This window comes from Ranitomeya variabilis, chromosome 6 (assembly GCF_051348905.1).
Source record: "Ranitomeya variabilis isolate aRanVar5 chromosome 6, aRanVar5.hap1, whole genome shotgun sequence".
NCBI lineage: Eukaryota > Metazoa > Chordata > Amphibia > Anura > Dendrobatidae > Ranitomeya > Ranitomeya variabilis.
The window spans coordinates 76,461,281-76,481,656 of NC_135237.1; the positions used below are offsets into that span (position 1 = coordinate 76,461,281).

Consider the following 20,376-nt stretch of genomic DNA (forward strand, 5'->3'; position numbering starts at 1 on the left):
GCCCATTGTGTTGGATTGTCATTGCAACCCTCTTCTCCCACTCTTGACACACTGATAGCAACACCGCAGAAGAAATACTAGCACAGGCTTCCAGTATCCGTTGTTTCAGATGCTGCACATCTCGTATCTTCACAGCATAGACATTTGCCTTCAGATGACCCCAAAGATAAAGTCTAAGGGGGTCAGATCGGGAGACCTTGGTGGCCATTCAACTGGCCCATGATGACCAATCCACTTTCCAGGAAATTGTTCATGTAGGAATGCTCGGACCTAACACCTATAATGTGGGGTGCACCATCTTGCTGGAAAACTCAGGGAATGTGCCATCTTCAGTGCATAAAGAGGGCAAAACATCATCATGATGGTCGTCATGGGCCAGTTGAATGGCAACCAAGGTCTCCCAATCTGATCCCCTTAGACTTTTATCTTTGAGGTCATCTGAAGGCAATTGTCTATGCTGTGAAGATACAAGATGTGCAGCATCTGAAACAATTTTCTTGTGAAATTCTCAATAAGTTTGATGTCAGCCATTTTGGATCCAACTTTATTTTTTCCAATGGAAAGAGGGTCATGTGACACATCAAACTTATTGAGAATTTCACAAGAAAATTGTTTCAGATGCTGCACATCTCGTATCTTCACAGCATAGACAATTCTTCAGCCTTCAGATGACCCCAAAGATAAAAGTCTAAGGGGATCAGATTTGGAGACCTTGGTTGCCATTCAACTGGCCCATGACGACCATCATGATGATGTTTTGCCCTCTTTATGCACTGAAGATGGCACATTCCCTGAGTTTTTCCAGCAAGATGGTGCACCCCACATTATAGGTGTTAGGTCCGAGCATTCCTACATGAACAATTTCCTGAAAAGTGGATTGGTCATCATGGGCCAGTTGAATGGCCACCAAGGTCTCCCGATCTGACCCCCTTAGAGTTTATCTTTGGGGTCATCTGAAGGCAATTGTCTATGCTGTGAAGATACGAGATGTGCAGCATCTGAAACAATTTTCTTGTGAAATTCTCAATAAGTTTGATGTGTCACATGACCCTCTTCCCTTTGGAAAAAATAAAGTTGGATCCAAAATGGCTGACTTCAAAATGGCTGCCATGGTCACCACCCATCTTGAAAAGTTTTCCCCCTCCCATATACTAATGTGCCACAAACAGGAAGTTGATATCACCAACCATTCCCATTTTATTTAGGTGTATCCATATAAATGGCCCACCCTGTACATAGAGCTTAGAAGGATTCAGCTAGTCAGTTTTTAATCACGTGATGTCATAGAATTAATGGAAAACAGAAGAATTAGCTGAGAAGAATGGCAAAATGAGCAATTGTAAAAATAAAAAAATACAACAAAACATAAAAAAATCAGGCTCCCCCCTTTTTACTACATTATAAAGAAATAAAATAAATGTAAAATATAGATATATTTGGTATCACCACATACATAAAACACAGGTCTAACGAAATAAAAAAAAAGCATCATCTCGGTTAGATGCTGTAATGAGAAACAAATTGAATTATTTTTGGCTGCCACAACTCTGCAAAAATGAGAAGTTAAATACTTGGTCTACCCCAAGATGTTATCGATAAAAATGTCAGCTTGACATGCAAAAAAGAAGCCCTCCAACTCCACTGACTGAAAACTGAAAACATTATGCATCTTGGAAAATTACAACAATAGCAACAAAAAAAAATATTTTTTTTAATTTAGAAGTTTTATTTAATACATTTGGTATCACTGTAATTGTACTGACCTGGAGAATTATGTTGAAAAGTCATTTTTACCATACAATTAATACTGTAGAAAAACATGCCAATATTTTAATATTCTCTATCCAGGACTTAACTGGTTAACAGCTGCGAGGCCCTGCTGCTGTTAAAGGCACATGACAGCTGATTAAATCAGCTTACATTTTGTGGGAAAGATGCGGGCTCAGCGTGTGAACCCACATCCAAGACAGGGACATGACCTATGACGTAAAAATACATCATATCTAGGGAAGGGGCTAAAGGTGTCAAAATCAGTGTACCTCTTTGCAACTCATTTTTTACATGAAAAAAACTAAAGGTAGTCAGGCTTCAATAAAAATAGGACCAGGACTACGTTTCCTTTAGCACAGGCATGTCAAACTCAAATACACAAAGGGACAAAATTAAAAGCTTGGACAAAGTCGCAGGCCAACATAAAATGTCTACAAATGAGGAAGGTTTTTACTTATTATCAAATAGAATGATGAACCTTTTCATACGTAAACAAACTTAAAGGGGTTGTCCCACAAACAAAGTACATTTTAATTAATAGATCTTAGAATACATTATTGGAATAATATAATATGTAAGAGAAGTAAAAACCATTTGGCCCAATAACCTTATTTAAATATGTAATAACAAAGAATAAAAATATTTGACAAATACAGATAATAAGGTATGATGCCAACAAAAGTGCGTCCCGAACACAGTATGATACCCCGACTGTGAACCCCCCAGCAAAGTATGGTGACCCCATCACAGTATGATTCCCTACACGGCCTTCCACACAGTACAATGAGCCCCACATAGTGACCCATACAATATAATGGGCTGCACATAGTGCTCCATACAATATCATTGGCCCACAAAGTGCTCCATACAATATAATGGGCCGCATATAGTGCTTCATACTATATAATGGGCCGCACATAGTGCTCCATACAATATCATTGGCCCACAAAGTGCTCCATACAATATAATGGGCCGCACATAGTGCTCCATACAATATAATGGGCCGCACATAGTGCTCCATACTATATAATGGGCCACACATAGTGCTTCATACAATATCATTGGCCCACAAAGTGCTCCATACAGTACAATGAGCCCCACATAGTGACCCATACAATATAATGGGCTGCACATATTGCTCCATACAATATCATTGGCCCACAAAGTGCTCCATACAATATAATGGGCCGCACATAGTGCTCCATACTATATAATGGGCCACACATAGTGCTCAATACAATATAATGGGCTGCACATAGTGCTCCATACTATATAATGGGCCGCATATAGTGCTCCATACAATATCATTGGCCCACAAAGTGCTCCATACAATATAATGGGCTGCACATAGTGCTTCATACTATATAATGGGCCACACATAGTGCTTCATACTATATAATGGGCCGCACATAGTGCTCCATACAGTCTAATGGACCCTGCATCGCGGGCCAAATCACCCTGTAGGCCAGAGTTTGACATATGTGCTTAACATATGAAAATAAGCATTACTTATCTACCTCTCCATTGTTCACTGACCAAGTTTGTTGTCAGGGCTGCAGCGGTGGTGTCTTACCTACAGCACATGACGCTGCAGTCAATCATTGGGTTCAGCTGTCTTGTCCGGTCTACATTGGCATGACCATTGAGCTCAATGAATAGCTGCAGTGATGACGTGCAGTAGACGGGACATCACAGCTGCAGCCTTGTTAACAAACACAGTCAAAAAGGCAATGTGAGAGCAACAATGGCAATGGCACAAAAGTGTTGCTTATTTTGGTATACTAAAGCACAAGCAGACCTGGTTACATCAAAGTATTTTAATCAAAATAGGCAACCATTTTAGAATTTAATGTTTGACTTCTAAAGTTTTAGAAACTCTAAAACTATGCTGCTTGCACAAAGGTGATAGCAGATGAGCAACACAATGGCTCAGTGGTTAAAACTGTTGCTTTGCAGCGCTGGGGTCCTAGGTTCAAATCCCACCAAGAATAATATCTGCAATTTGTATATTCTATCTGTGTGGGTTTTCACTGGGTACTCCGTTTTCTTCCCATACTGTAAAGACATACTGATAGGGAACTTAGGTAGTGAGCCACAATGGGACAGAGATGATAATGCAAAGCATGATAATAATAAAGCCCTAAGTCAGTCAATGTAAACTGCCTAGTAGTTGTATAGTAAATTATGCCATGCTATAAATCAATATATGATTTGCCAAAAGAATATAGATACATACCAACAATTGAAAGAATGACCACCACAAAGTCAAAGATGTTCCACCCGATTGTGAAGTAGTAGTACCTGAGAGCCAGGATTTTAAAAACACATTCTCCAGAGAAAATGACCACAAATGCCAGATTGATATTGTACAACAAATGCTCAATGTCCTCAGACTGCTCATCTGTTTCCACCATCATGGTAACCATGTTAAGACATATAAGTACCATAATGGTAATGTCGAAAGCTTGCTTGGTTACAACATCAAAGAAAAATCCTTGAAATTTGTTCTGTAGGGGAAAAAAAAGAGTTCAGTTATGGAATAAAGTATTAAACAATTGGGATAAAATGTTAGGATTCATAACAAGTACAGAATTAGGGAATCGTAAGAGGTATTCTCATGTTATTAAATGTCATTAGTTAGACAACATGAAAATAAGCAAGTTTGCAATTTACTTTTTTTTTCTATCTGCTGTCATTCCCCTGCAATGAGAACTTTTATCTTTAATAATGTACAGCTGGTTTCCATGAAGCTCAGCCACTGGTGCCTGTCCAGAGTTTGGCCGACTGTCTGCAGTAGTAACTTTCCAGGAAAGGGGATACCTTCTTACATCTCAGTCTGCTCTCTCCAGCCCATCGATTTCTATACAGCAGTTAGTTTCTCACCTCCCTCTATACTCCTGATAAGCTACTGTTATAAATCTTGCAAAATCACCAGGCCACACCATCAAAGGCTTCCAGAGCAGTGCTCCTAATAGCGGCTCTCACTGTCCTGAACATGTGCTTGCTTGGTTATCTGTATATGTAAAAACAGTGATAGCAGTGGAGATTCCAGAACAAACCAGTGATATATGAATGTGTTACAGCAGAACTTCTGCTGAGCTTTACACCTCTACTAATACTACAACTCTGCTACTTACCAGAACTTTCACTCAAGGATGAGTGCCCGCCCTGCCAGAAACCAGGAAGTGAAAGAGACTGGACAGCTTTGTGCTGCTCAAGAGACTACTTGAGGATAACCCTATTAGTGTCAAGAGCCAGCGCATCAATAGACCATCATTTAGAGAAGGCATCAGGACAACTTTATCAATATGCCCTATAAGAGCATGTAGTCATCAAATAGTGGGGACCCCACTCGTGATCCTCACCATGAGTTGTGTAATTGAATGGACATTTTTGAGTAGCAAAACATTAAGACATTTACTATTTTGATCAATTTCTGCTGTATTGTAAGTTGAGGAACCTCTTGATAGTATTAATAAAGTTTCCAAAATTTTTCCAATACATATTACCGGTATTTCTATTTATCATTTTCCTGTATTAAATTGCATGTTTTTAAGTAACCTAATATTTTCTAGCAATATTAACAAAGAATAATAATACTTATACCTGTGGCCTTGGAATTGGTTTTTGAGGCTTTTTCGACCCCAACTTCTTCATAGCATTGTAATATTTTTTTTGCTCCTCAGTCATAAAAATATCCTGACCCCCTAATTAATGGGACAAGACAAAAATAATGATTATTATTATAGAAATAATTGATACACATGTGATATTGAACTGACGGAGTTACATTTCCTAATTAATATGTTCATGTTATTTCTTTATTTAATATAAATTAGGTTCATAAGTCAACTAACTAATATTTTACGGAAATTGTAATTTATATATTGCAAGTAATGAGCTAATACCATTGTGAATTATATGAATATGCTATAAAAATCCACTGCATCTTAAATGAACTTAAATAAAACATAATTGGGGAAATTGAAATTTAATTGCTATTTTATTGCAGTACTTTAAATAAATCAGAGGTACACACGCATTCCTTCCCCCACCCCCCCAACTGATAATAAATGGTTGAGGGTTTAACTATTTATACGTCTATAAAATACCAGTTTAAAGAGAACAGCCATTTTTTTTTACTCATGGCCTATCATTATTATAGGCACCTTCATCAATCAGTTGTTAACGGTGGCAGACACCAATTCTTGGGTGCTGCCAGAACACAACAGCTCCGCACTTTGTACAGTGGTTGCAGCCGAGTACTGCAGATCCACCCCCATTTATTTGATTAGTGAGTACATCTGCAGTACCCAGCTGTGGACGCTATAGTATTCAAAGGATGGAAGGAGAGGTTTGTGGATGGTTTCCACCCTTGCTGACAGTTAATGAGACATATATCCCAGAATATAAAATGAAATGGTGATTTACTCGACGTGTTTCAAAGTACAAATGCCTTCTTCATCAGGAAAGACCACAAGTAAGACACTACAGTTTTGACAGAATTGCTGTGTTATAGCAGCACTTGAGAGCTTCCAGATGGCTCCGGTAACAGCTCATCAGTGGGGTGCTGGGTTATCCACTCCCACCAATCATATATTGATGTCCTATCTGAAGAATAGACCATCGATAAAACAAAGTAGTGGCAATCCCCTTTAATACACAGAAGTACAAAGGATGTTTGGTTTTATGGCATTCCATAAAAAGTTGAGTAAAATACTTCATGTAATATTGTATGCCACATCATAGAGGTATTCTCTAGAAGCATTATACATGAGGTTCTGAAAAATTATTTTTGCCAGTAAGTTACTGCTGAGAGTACAACAGGATCAAAGTGGAATTAAAATACTGTAAATGCAGAAATAAACACAAAAAGCTTAAAAGGTACTTGAAAATTTGAAAAACTTTTTTCATTACTCCAGTGTAACCTGCTACAATGAAGCAACTTTACAATTGTTCTTGACTTTAAAAATTTGTATTATTTTGATATTCAGCCAAAAGTTCCATGTATGTCAATGGAAACGGACGACAAACAAATCCTCTGCAGATGTGATACTATACAGTCAAAGTAAAGACCAGAACCATCTTTCAAAGACTTTTGACATCTCTTCACAATGCATAGTCGCTGTGGCCATTTTGAAGGAGTGCAAAGTATGACACCAGCACCATTTTCTTGAAGATTTTCTTTGAGTAACATCTCCTTTACTGTGCGAGCGTCGCGACCATCATTCTGAAGCTCGCTATTATGAAGTCATTTTCTAGTAGACCATTACAATTTTATATTTCCCTTTACACCAGTGTTTCCTAAACTCCAGTCCTCATGGACTCCAACACATCATATTTTGGGATTTCCATAGTATTGCACAGATGATGGAATTATTATAGTAATAATATCAAGACAGCAGAAATTACTACAGGTTCTCTAATCTGTGGAATACTAAGGAAACCCTGAAAACATGATCTGTTGGGGGCTGATGATCTGTGTAGTTCTGGGCTGATTCGTGACCTTTCACAGAATCATCCTTACCCCATGAGGCGAAATCTTGCATGGAGCACCAGACTGAGGAAGATTGACAGTCATCTTGTGTTTCTTACATTCCCTAATAATTGTGCCAACATTGTTGCCTTCTCACCAAGCAGGTCTACAATTTCGTCCCTGGTGTCCTTAGGCTTCTTTCACACTTGCGTCGGTCTGGGGCCGTGGCCCAACGTACTGACGCACGTTGTGAAAATTATGCCCGACGTGGGCAGCGGATGAAGTTTTTCGACGCATCCGCTGCCCATTCTAAAGTCCGGGGAGGAGGGGGCGGAGTTCCGGCCGCGCATGCGCGGTAAAAAATGACGGACGCAACGTACGAAAAAATGTTACATTGAACTTTTTTTGTGCTGACGGTCCGCCAAATACCAAAGCATCCAGTGCACGACGGACACGACGGATGGCCATGCCTAACAATCCGTCGCTAATACAAGTCAATGGGAAAATGCAGGATCCTGCATTCTCAAAAAGCGACGGATTGTGACGGATTCAAAAAAACGCAAGTGTGAAAGTAGCCTTAGGCAGCTCTTTGTTCTTGACCATGGTGGAGAGGTTGGAGTGTGATTCAGCATGTGGACCGGTGTCATTTATACAGGTAAAGAGTTCAAACAGGTGTAATTATTACAGGTGATGAGTGCAGCATTTTTAAAGAAAAACTAACAGATCTGTGAGAGCCAAAATTCTTGCTGGTTGGTAGGTAATCAAATACTTATTTCATGCAATAAAATGCAATTTAATTATTTAAAAATCATACAATGTGATTTTTGTTTTTTTTTATTTTTAAATACTGTCTCTCACAGTTGAAGTGCACCTGCAATAAAAATTACAGACCTCTATATATATATATATATATATATATATATATATATATATATATATATATATATATATATATATATATAAATTAGTGGGGAAAAATAAGTATAAGTATTTGATGCCGATTTTGCATAAATACAGAGGGTACGGAAAGTATTCATATCCCTTAAAATTTTTCGCTCTTTGGTTCATTGCAGCCATTTGGTAAATTCAAAAAAGTTCATTTTTTTCTCAGTAATGTATACTCTGCACCCCATCTTGACTGAAAAAAAACAGAAATGTAGTAATTTTTGCAAATTTATTAGAAAAGAAAAACTGAAATATCACATGGTCATAAGTATTCAGACCCTTTGCTCAGTATTGAGTAGAAGCACCCTTTTGAGCTAGTACAGCCATGAGTCTTCTTGGGAATGGTGCAACAAGTTTTCCACACCAGGATTTGGGGATCCTCTGCCATTCTTCCTTGCAGATCCTCTCCAGTTTCGTCAGGGTGGATGGTGAACGTTGGTGGACAGCCATTTTCACGTCTCTCTAGAGATGCTCAATTGGGTTTAGGTCAGGGTTCTAGCTGAGCCAGTCAAAAATGGCCACAGAGTTGTTCTGAAGCCACTCCTTTGTTATTTTAGCTGTGTGCTTAGGGTCATTGTCTTGTTGGAAGGTGAACCTTCGGTCAAGTCTGACGTCCAGAGCACTCTGGAAAAGGTTTTCATCCAAGATATCTCTCTATTTGGCTGCATTCATGTTTCCTTCAATGACAACCAGTCGCCCTGTCCCTGCAGCTGAAAAACACCCCATAGCATGATGCTGCCACCATATTTCACTGTTGAGATTGTATTGAGCAGGCAATATGCACTGCCTGGTTTTCTCCACACTTACCGCTTAGAATTATCACCCAAAAGGTTTATCTTCGCCTCATCAGACCAGAGAATCTTATTTCTCATAGTGCATAGTGTTCATGTGTTTTTTTTAGAAAACTCTATGCGGGCTTTCATATGTCTTGCACTGAGGAGAGACTTCCTTTGGGCCACTCTGCCATAAAGGCCTGATGGTGGAGGGCTGCAGTGATAGGTGACTTTGTGGAACTTTCTCCCATCTCCCTACTGCATCTCTGGAGCTCAGCCACAGTGATCTTGGGGTTCTTCTTTACCTCTCTCACCAAGGCTCTTCTCCCATGATTGCTCAGTTTGGCTAGACGGCCAGGTCTCGGAAGACTTCTGGTGGTCCCAAACTTCTTCCATTTAAGGATTATGGAGGCCACTGTGCTCTTTGGACCTTGAGTACTGCAGAAATTCTGTTATAGCCTTGGCCAGATCTGTGCCTTGCCACAATTCTGTCTCTGAGCTCCTTGGCCAGTTCCTTTGACCTCATGATTCTCATTTGGTCTTACATGCATGTGAGCTGTGAGTTCTGTGAGCTATGAGATGGGTGCCTTTCCAAATTAAGTCCTATCAGTTTAATTAGACACAGCTGGACTCCAATGAAGGAGTAGAACCATCTCAAGGAGGATCACAGGAAAATGGACAGCATGTGACTTAAATATGAGTGTCTGAGCAAAGGGCCTGAATACTTACGACCATGTGATATTTCAGTTTTTCTTTTTTATTAAAGTTGCAAAAATTTCTACATTTCTGTTTTTTTTCAGTCAAGATGGTGTGCAGAGTGTACATTAATGAGAAAACAATGAACTTTTTTGAATTTACCAAATTGCTGTAATGAAACAAAGAGTGAACAATTTAAAGGGATCTGAATACTTTCCGTACCCACTGCATAAGTATTTTTTTGCATTTTTTATCACTCCCCCAAGGGGACTTGAAACAGGCATTACTTGTACAATACAATGCAATACTTTAACGTTACCTAATCATGTAGCCTATTATTACCTAGTTATGAAGCCTAGTCATAGGCAGACATTGGGGCAAGGAGTAGAGTTCTTGGCCTCCATGACAATGCCTTCGACATCACACAATCACATTCCTTCATTTCCAGGGTCTTAAATGCTGCTGTCATTATTGACAGAAGCATCCAAGAGGTTTAACTTCTGCAATTGGAGCTTGCTCTGATCAAAGCAGTTAGACTCAAGTGTTGATTGTGTAACCCACTTAGCATCCACGTCGCACCGAGGGGGCTGCACTCCTGAGTCTGCTCTTTAGACAAAGTGCGCACATTGGCAGTACATGTGTGGCGGATGTTACAATCTGAAACCTGGGTGGAGTGGGCTCCACAGGCACAGTGGTCCCCGCCTCTTTTTCAGAGCTGGTCCAGCCTTGGACAAGACGTTCACTTTGTCCACTTTTCATATCAGATCTGTGGAGAGCAGGGAGTCTAGAACCTGGGTGCAGCAGTTAGAAATTAGGGGGTAGTGTGCATCCAGGTCAGTTTATTAAGTTTTAAATTATTATATTAATATTAAATTATCTTGTGCAAATGAAAGGTTCAACTTTGTCTCATCTGTGCACGGTACACACAACAAAGAAGAGTAACTAAAACAATACAGTCACATAAGAAAAACATTTGAATTTTACAGCCGATTGATTCAAATTTGACTTGCAGGCTGAGCCCATTCATCTCAGCTTTCTGATTTGTAGAAGTCACATTAGAATTACATATTTGCTGAAGCCGCTGTACACACATTCTAGGTCACATTTATATCTAACAACCATTTTATAATTCACAGAAAGATTTACACCAGTAACAATTTAACTTTCCTATTGTCGGAACGTTTTAGCTCTCTTAGTACAGTATCTTTTACTATTTCATTAGCAAAGCTGCGCTCATGGTGACCTTGGGGTTTCAGCTACAAAAGGATCGTTCCTGTAAAGTCTGAATTACCTCCCTCAATTAGAGTCAAACATATTCAATTGTGTGGCTCTTTTTTTAGTGAAGAGAGTGAATTGATGAAAAGGAGCTATTATAGCAACTATATAATCAATCATAACGTAAAAAAAACTGAGAGGTTGCTGGGGTCACCATGAACAAAAACCTATACTCATAAAAGGAATCTCAAACTCAGATACTTTTCTTGCTAAACGCAGTATTTATGAATGTATATAAACCAAGGATTCTAAGAATTATTTCTTTACTTTTGTGACAATAACTGTCAATTGTACAGTAATTACATAAAATATACTGATATATATCTTATCACAGGATGCAGGGCTTAGGGTGCCCATACATCTTTTAAGGGTCGTCCCACAGCTAACTATCCCGACCATACGCATGTGTTGCCAATGGGAAAAACTGAGTAAGCCACTAGCAAACATCACTGTCAAGAGTGTGTCCGTCTCTCGAAAACAATTGGCCTTTGTGATTCAATCAGTCCGTTCCTTATTTTCCACTATAAATAGCAGGGTAGGGTTCGGCCAGCATAATCTAGTGTGTATGGGTGTCTTCGCTATACATGGCAGAAAGGGAAATGACCAGCTCACCCTATAGTCCACACAGCATGGAAATAAAAATATCCTTTTAATGGGGAGAACATCATAAAACCGGTTTTATCAGAATTTGTGATGTTTTATGATGTCTCACCCCCTACCCCTTTACACACCCATGGATGTAATATGTACAGTGCCTTGCAAAAGTATTCAGCTCCCTGGAACTTTTCAACCTTTTCCCACATATCATGCTTCAAACATAAAGATACCAAATGTAAATTTTTGGTGAAGAATCAACAACAAGTGGAACATAATTGTGAAGTTGAACGAAATTTATTGGTTATTTTAAATTTTTGTGGAAATTCAAAAACTGAAAAGTGGGGCATGCAATATTATTCGGCCCCTTTAACTTAATACTTTTGTTGCGCCACCTTTTGCTGCGATTACAGCTACAAGTCGCTTTGGGTATGTCTCTATCTGTTTTGTACATCGAGAGACTGAAATTCTTGCCCATTCTTACTTGGCAAACAGCTCGAGCTCAGTGAGGTTTGATGGAGATCGTTTGTGAACAGCAGTTTTCAGCTCTTTCCACAGATTCTCGATTGGATTGAGGTCTGGACTTTGACTTGGCCATCCATCTTCCCATCAATTTTAACCATCTTCCCTGTCCCTGTTGAAGAAAAGCAGGCCCAAACCATGATGCTGCCACCACCATGCTTGACAGTGGGGATGGTGTGTTCAGGGTGATGAGCTGTGTTGCCTTTACGCCAAACATATCATTTGGCATTGTTGCCATAAAGTTCGATTTTGGTTTCATCTGACCAGAGCACCTTCTTCCACATGTTTGGTGTGTCTCCCAGGTGGCTTGTTGCAAACTTTAAACAACACTTTTTATGGATATCTTTGAGAAATGGCTTTTTTCTTGCCACTCTTCCGTAAAGGCCAGATTTGTGCAGTGCACGACTGATTGTTGTCCTATGGACAGACTGTCCCACCGCAGCTGTAGATCTCTGCAGTTCATCCAGAGTGATCATGGGCCTCTTGGCTGTATCTCTGATCAATCTTCTCCTTGTTTGAGATGAAAGTTTAGAGGGACGGCACGGTCTTGGTAGATTTGCAGTGGTATGATACTCCTTCCATTTCAATATGATCACTTGCACAGTACTCCTTGGGATGTTTAAAGTTCTGGAAATCATTTTGTATCCAAATCCAGCTTTAAACTTCTCCACAACAGTATCACGGACCTGCCTGTTGTGTTCCTTGGTCTTCATGATGTTTCAAACAGAACCATGAGACTATCACAGAGCAGGTGCATTTATACGGAGACTTGATTACACACAGGTGGATTATATTTATCATCATTAGGCATTTAGGACAACATTGGATCATTCAGAGATCCACAATGACCTTCTGGAGTGAGTTTGCTGCACTGAAAGTAAAGGGGCTGAATAATATTGCACGCCCCACTTTTCAGTTTTTCATTTTCAACAAAAATTTAAAATAACCAATAAATTTCGTTCAACTTCACAATTGTGTTCCACTTGTTGTTGATTCTTCACCAAAAATTTACATTTGATAACTTTATGCTTGAAGCATGATATGTGGGAAAAGGTTGAAAAGTTCCAGGGAGCCGAATACTTTTGCAAGGCACTGTATGTATGTTAATGATTTTCAAGAATATTTTTATCTTCATAGCGACAAGAAGATGGATCATTTCTTTCCAACATGGCTTTGATTTACACATTCCACAAAACAGATGCCCATTAGGGACTTTACTTTTAAAGGGAAACTGTCACCAGAAAAAACACTATTAACCTACAGATATGAAGTTAATCTGCAGGTTAATAGCGTTATTAACCTGCCTGACCCTAATGCAGAGCCAGCATCAGTCAGGGCCGGAGGCATGGTTACAGCCGCCTCTCTGTATACAATGGCTGAAACATGAACACTGCGTGGTGGAATAAAGTTCATTTACTCCCTGCAGCGTTCGGCTATATGTGGGGTCCGGGCAGATGAATAACGCTGTTAACCTGCAGATTAACCCCATATCTGCAGGTCAATAGTATTTTTTATGATGACAGGTCCATGACTTTTGTACTACTATAGACCTAAAAAAATTAACAGGCAGGTAGTTGCTAACAGAGGCAACTACGTTGTCTGTTCTTCCTGATAATAGCTCAGAGCAGTTCCTGACCGCTACTTCCGGTGATTCAGCTGCTCCACATCAACAGAGCAGCTCTTCTTCTACCGAGCTGCTCTGTTGATGGGGCGTGACTGCTGACATCATGCTGATTGACTGCCGGCTCCCTGCAGAGTGGAAGTAAAGCCTCTGATTTGTCAACATGACATCTGCAGGAGTGTTCTGTGCTGACAGAGACCTGCCTGTAAGATTTTAGGCCCATAGCAAAAAAAAAATTAAATAGCTAGATAGTCCTGGATAACTCTTAACTAAAGGCAAGTCTACTAGACAGCAAGCATTGTGTACATTGGTATTTGATGGCAAAGAAGGTCAATTTAGGCCATTTTGTGCTGACTGTCAAAGTCTTTTCATGACATAAGCATCGTAAACCTAATATTTTTGGTCAGTGGTAGGTGCAAATGTTGGAAAAACCTGGAAACTCGTATGTGCCAAACCACAGACGTATATCCCACTAACAGGTATATTGCCTCTCTTTTTTAACCAGAGAAACATTGAAAAAAAAACACTGAATGCATGACAGATCAAAGTAGAGATTGATCGCTCGTGCGTATCTTACTTTTATGGTGTTGTCACTAGTGATGAGCGAATGTGCTCGGATAGCATCTGGAAGTGCTCGTATATTATGGTCTTGTCCCCGCGGTTGCATGATTTGCAGCTGTTATACAGCCTGAGCACATGTGGCAATTGCGTAACAAACAGGCAATCCCGCATCTGTTGAGGCTGTCTAACAGCTGTAAATCATGCTGCTGCAGGGACTCGGAACATAATATATATGAGCATGCCAGATGCTCGGATAACACCCATGCATGCTCGGATAAGACACTATCCGAGCACGTTCGCTCATCACTAGCTGTCACCCAATACGACAACCATCTCGAATCAACTATCAACAAGTCAATCAGAAAATGGCCATCAGAAATATTTAGCGTACGTCCTGCTCAAATCAGTGTTATCCGCTATGTGAAAAATAATTCTACATTTCTTGACAAATAACAAAAGTGACTTGAAAAGACAACACTCATCATTATACCCTCTTAGCATGTACGGATGTCACAGGTGGAGGTCTCCCATTCACTCTTTGTGCCAGAAAAGAGAGCTGCTCTGTAAGATCCATCTATACATGGTTTGCTATTAATCAAGCAGATCTGCCATTCAAGATTACAGAAAGATTACAGAAAGGCTGGATACATTCATTTTCACTTAGCGTTATATGAAACAGAAGGAACAATGGACTTATGTTTTTATTATTGTTTTTATGTTTTTTAGCATTGCAGTTTTGTGTAGGCTGCCTAGTATAGTACTCAGAAGGACATCACTGCATACCGCATTAATAAGCATTTATGGATGTGTGGGCACAGTGATATGTCAGACTCCAAAATAGTCAAGGCAGAGCTGCAAGAAAACCTGTGGCGAGGATTACAGGGCAAGTGAATATGCAGAAATACTTAAAAGATATTAATACGACAACTTCCACTAACAATAATCATTACGATTATTATTATACCATTTGTAATTTGTAGCGCTAATACCTTTATATAACTCATATCACACCCTTTAATATGATGTTAATAATAAAAATAATAAAAACATATTGCTTGGATATAATGTAATAAAAGAAACCATGTTATCTATCTCTCATAATATTCATTCAATGGTTAAATGAATGGCATCTCCGTATAACAGCTACATATCAAGCATGCCAGCTGATGATAGAACAGTGATAGTTTTCCAAAGGGATATTCCCTATCTTTCTCAACCTGAGAAACGTTACAAAAAGAAAAAAGCTCTTTGAAAAGTATTCTCGCTTATCTGATTCGGCTTTATGAATTCTGGATTATATGTCTGGGAAAGTTAATATTTTATTTCCGTCTCCTCAAAATCAAAGACCAGAAGTTTGGCAAAGAATAAACTGGAAAATATTATTCCACAGACTGATAAAGAAAATACACTAAATGTCTTTTAACCCCTTAGCCAATTTTGACCTTAATGACCAAGCCAATTTTTTACAGTCCTGACCAGTGTGACTTTATGAGGTTATAGCTCTGGAACGCTCCAACGGATGCCACCGATTCTGAGATTGTTTCTTTCCTGACATATTATACGTCATGGTAGTGGTAAAGTTTCTTCGATATGACTTGCGTATATTTATGAAAAAATGGAAATTTGGCAACAATTTTGAAAATGTTGCAATTTTCAAAATTTTAATTTTTGTGCCCTTAAATCAGAGAGTCATATCGCACAAAATAGTTAATAAATAACTTTTCCCACATGTCTACTTTACATCAGCACAATTTTAGAAAAAAATTTTTTGTTAGGAAGTTATTAGGGTTAAAAGTTAACCAGTGATTTCTCATTTTCCCAACAAAATTTGCAAAACCATTTTTTTAGGGACCACATCATATTTGAAGTGACTGAAGGGTCTATATGACAGAAAGAAGCCAAAAGTGACGCCATTCTAAAAACTGCGCCCCTCAAGGTGCGCAAACCCACATTCATGAAGTTTATTAACCCTTCAGGTGCTTCACAAGAGCTGAAAAATGTGAAAGGAAAAAATTAACATTTTACTTTTTTCACAAAACATTTACTTTCACCCAAACTTTTTTTATTTTCACAAGGTTAAAAAGAGAAAATGGACCACAAAATTTATTGTGCAATTTATCCTGAGTATGCCAATACCCCATATGTGGGGGAATAGTACTATTTGGGTGCACGGCAGAGCTTGGAAGGGAAGGAGCACCGTTTGACTTTTTGAATGCAAAATTGTCTGGAATCGATGGTGGGCACCATGCTGCATTTGGAGACCTCCTGATGTGCCTAAATAGTGGAAACCCTGCACAAGTAACCCCATTTTGGAAACCACACCCCTCAAGTATTTTATCCAGGGGTATAGTGAGCATTTTGAACCAACAGGCATGACACAGAATTTGATAACATTAGGACGTCATGTTGAATATGTCGTCATTAGTGTTGAGTGCAAGTGGTTGCTACTCCAGTTTGCATCGGGTACTCGGGCAACAGATATCATGGCTGCTCAAGTGGCAGTCTCGAGACACCCAAAAAAACATGCAAGGATCTGTGATACTAGGTGCATACCAGAGCACCTGATGCAAACTCGAGTAGCGAGCACTTGGGCTCAACACTAGCCATATCATCATCATTTTCTGACTCCAACCCTAACCCCAACCCCAATCCTAACACACCTCTAACCCCAACACTAACCCCAATCCTAGCTACAAAGAATGGGAAAAAATTCATTTTGTTTATTTTATAATTTTATCTAACTAATGGGGTGACAAAGGGGGATTTGATTTACTATTTTTTTTATTTTGATCATTGTGATAGGGTCTATTACAGTGATTGATAGGAAAATTTTCCTATTGTTGCCGGGTACTGGCAGATCTTGGCGGGCGCACTGCATATGTGTCCCCCATTTTTGTCAGGAAGGTAGCGTGGAGGGCTGGGAGATGGAGCTGGAGGGTCCGAGGATGGCGGAGGTACCGGTGACTCGGGAGACCCCATTTCTCTCTTCTCTGAAATGCTATATCATATCAGAGGAGAGACACATGTATTGTAAATCGGATGTTTTTCTTTTTTCTGTGATCTCCGTTATTCGGTGGATAACACCGATCACATGACAGGAGACTGTAAATACCGGGACCTGATTATATTCTCCTGGGTCTCAGCTGCCCCCGGTAGTCAAGATCCCGGAGATTTTTCGATGCTGGGGGGCACTATACCCTTATTTATCAGCGCCCTTAAAAAGTGTATCTGTGTTCCTTAAGGGGTTAAAGATGGATAGATAGATAGATAGATAGATAGATAGATAGATAGATAGATGTAGAACTTTGACAATCATAAGGCTAATAATAGAAATGTAGATTGAAAGGCAATAGATAAATATATATAATACATCTATCTATATGTATATACATATAGAGATAAACAGATTAATTGATATTCGGGTGTTATATAAACTGTTAGTAGATAGATGGATATTGTGGTCCTATAAAAATCTAAGGAACAAAGATTACATAAGTTAGCTACTTATCTTTTTCTTTTGTTGATTGAAGTTGTCTATTATCACACCAATGAAAAGATTCAAAGTAAAGAAGGATCCGAAAATGATGAATATGACAAAGTAGAGGTACATGTATTTATTGGTTTCATATATTGGCTGTTGCTCAGTCTAGAAGAAATAAAAAAAGCATAAAACCCCCAAAAGATCAGTCAGTTAAATAATGCACATAGTAAAACCATTTCTGAATTCTGCTAATTAGACTTTTTAGAACAGTTCAGGCTTAGATACATGGAGTATTATGCCTTACTGATAATATTGATCATAAGAAATTAAAAATACATTTACTGAAATACCGGCAAAAAAGTGTGAACACTCGATGGCATATTGATGCTTTTTTGGTGTTTCATAGTGTACATTATGTAAACATCATCAAACCTATTCCAAAAGAAGACTGTATGGGCAGAGTTTTTATTTACCGTATATACTCGAGTATAAGCCGAGATTTTCAGCCCAAATTTTTGGGCTGGAAGTGCCCCTCTCGGCTTATACTCGAGTCACGGTCGGCGGGTGAGGGGGAGAGGGCGCTGAGGCATACTTACCTGCTTCCGGGGCTCCTGGCGCTCCCCCTGCCCGTCCCACGGTCTCCGGGTGCAGCAGCTCTTCCCCTGTTCAGCGGTCACGTGGGACCGCTCATTAGAGAAATGAATATGGACTCCACTCCCATAGGGGCGGAGCCGCCTATTCATTTCTCTAATCAGCGGTAACGGTGACAGCTGACAGAGGAAGAGCTGCGGCACCAAAGACCAGCTGTCCGGGGGAAGGAGCGGGACGCCGGGAGCAGGTAAGTATCTCATAGTCACCTGTCCGCGTTCCACACGCCGGGCGCCGCTCTGTCTTCCCGGTGTCTCTCCGCACTGACTGTGCAGGTCAGAGGGCGCGATGACGCATATAGTGTGCGCGCCGCCCTCTGCCTGATCAGTCAGTGCAGAGAGACGCCAGGACGGGACGCTGAGGAGCTGCAAGCAAGAGAGGTGAGTATGTGTTTTATTATTTTTATTGCAGCAGCAGCAATAGCACAGCTTTCTATGGCACAGCTATGGGGCAATAATGAACGGTGCAGAGCACTATATGGCACAGCTATGGGGCAATAATGAATGGTGCAGAGCACTATATGGCACAGCTATGGGGCAATAATGAACGGTGCAGAGCACTATATGGCACAGCTATGGGGCAATTCTGAACGGTGCAGAGCACTATATGGCACAGCTATGGGGCAATTATGAACGGTGCAGAGCACTATATGGCACAGCTATGGGGCAATAATGAACGGTGCAGAGCACTATATGGCACAGCTATGGGGCCATAATGAACGGTGCAGAGCACTATATGGCACAGCCTTCTATGGTACAGCTATGGGGCAATAATGAATGGTGCAGAACACTATATGGCACAGCTATGGGGCAATAATGAACGGTGCAGAGAACTATATGGCACAGCTATGGGGCAATAATGAATGGTGCAGAGCACTATATGGCACAGCCTTCTATGGTACAGCTATGGGGCAATAATGAATGGTGCAGAACACTACATGGCACAGCTATGGGGCCATAATGAACGGTACGGAGCATCTATTTTTATTTTTGAAATTCACCGGTAGCTGCTGCATTTTCCACCCTAGGCTTATACTCGAGTCAGTAAGTTTTCCCAGTTTTTTGTGGCAAAATTAGGGGGGTTGGCTTATACTCGGGTCGGCTTATACTCGAGTATATACGGTATTTATGTATTTATTTTCATTGTGTGATACATGTAATATAATCAGCAGGTTTTTGCTATGTAATCTGGGAGCAGTGTGATGCAGGAGCAGAGTTCATTATTCCAGTGATGTGTCACATACTAAACTGAGTTTTGCTGTTTCAACAAAATAACTGTTTTCTCAGCAAGAGATTATCACTAGAGGACTACTTGTCTTCTGCCTCCTGGTCCAGCCACACCCCCACCACTGATTGGCAGCTTTCTGCCTATGCACCGTGTACACAGAAATCAGTGGTGTGGGAGAAGTTGTACAGGGCTCAGCATTCAGAGAACTGCTAGATCTGCATCAGAGAAAAAACGTAAGTCTATTACAGCTGCTGTGCCCAGTAAACTAAGTGATGCACTGCTGGAATCAGTGTATATGTCCCTACGTCATGCTGCTTTCAGATTACATAGCAAAATCTTGCCCACAGACTGTCTTTAAGAAGAATTATAATATTTGTTTTTGTGTCAATCAAAAAAAGGTCCACAATATGTCCCGTGAGGGTACTTATACTTGATCACGTGCTGTCATTGTGCTCACTTATGTCAAAAGTATATTAACCTGAAGCCAGTGAAGGTCTGCCTTAGGCCGGGATCACACTTGCGAGAAACTCGCATGAGTCTTGCATCTCAATATCCGGTACTGCCGCCAGCACTCGGGACCGGAGTGTGCGGCTGCATGTATTTCTATGTAGCTGAGCACTCCAGTCCGAGTACCGACGGCAGTGCCGGGTATTGAGATGCGAGACTCATGCGAGTTTCTCGCAAGTGTGAACCCAGCCTTAGGTAAGTTCTCACAGGCTTGTTCCAGTGCCAGACGTAAGGGCCTTGCTATGACAGTTCAATGCCCCCCCATATAATGGCATAACTT

General features: G+C 40.2%; 1 protein-coding gene across 1 annotated transcript in view; it reads right to left on the reverse strand.

Moving 5' to 3' along the window:
* LOC143781813 (sodium channel protein type 5 subunit alpha-like) overlaps window positions 1-20,376 on the reverse strand; it is a 514,560-nt gene that overhangs the window by 4,898 nt on the left and 489,286 nt on the right. Inside the window, exons 25-27 of the mRNA XM_077268674.1 lie at window positions 17,738-17,879; window positions 5,377-5,477; window positions 4,007-4,277 (exon numbers count right to left, since the gene is read on the reverse strand). Coding sequence (XP_077124789.1) covers window positions 4,007-4,277; window positions 5,377-5,477; window positions 17,738-17,879 — 514 coding nt within the window. The remainder of the gene's footprint in view (window positions 1-4,006; window positions 4,278-5,376; window positions 5,478-17,737; window positions 17,880-20,376) is intronic.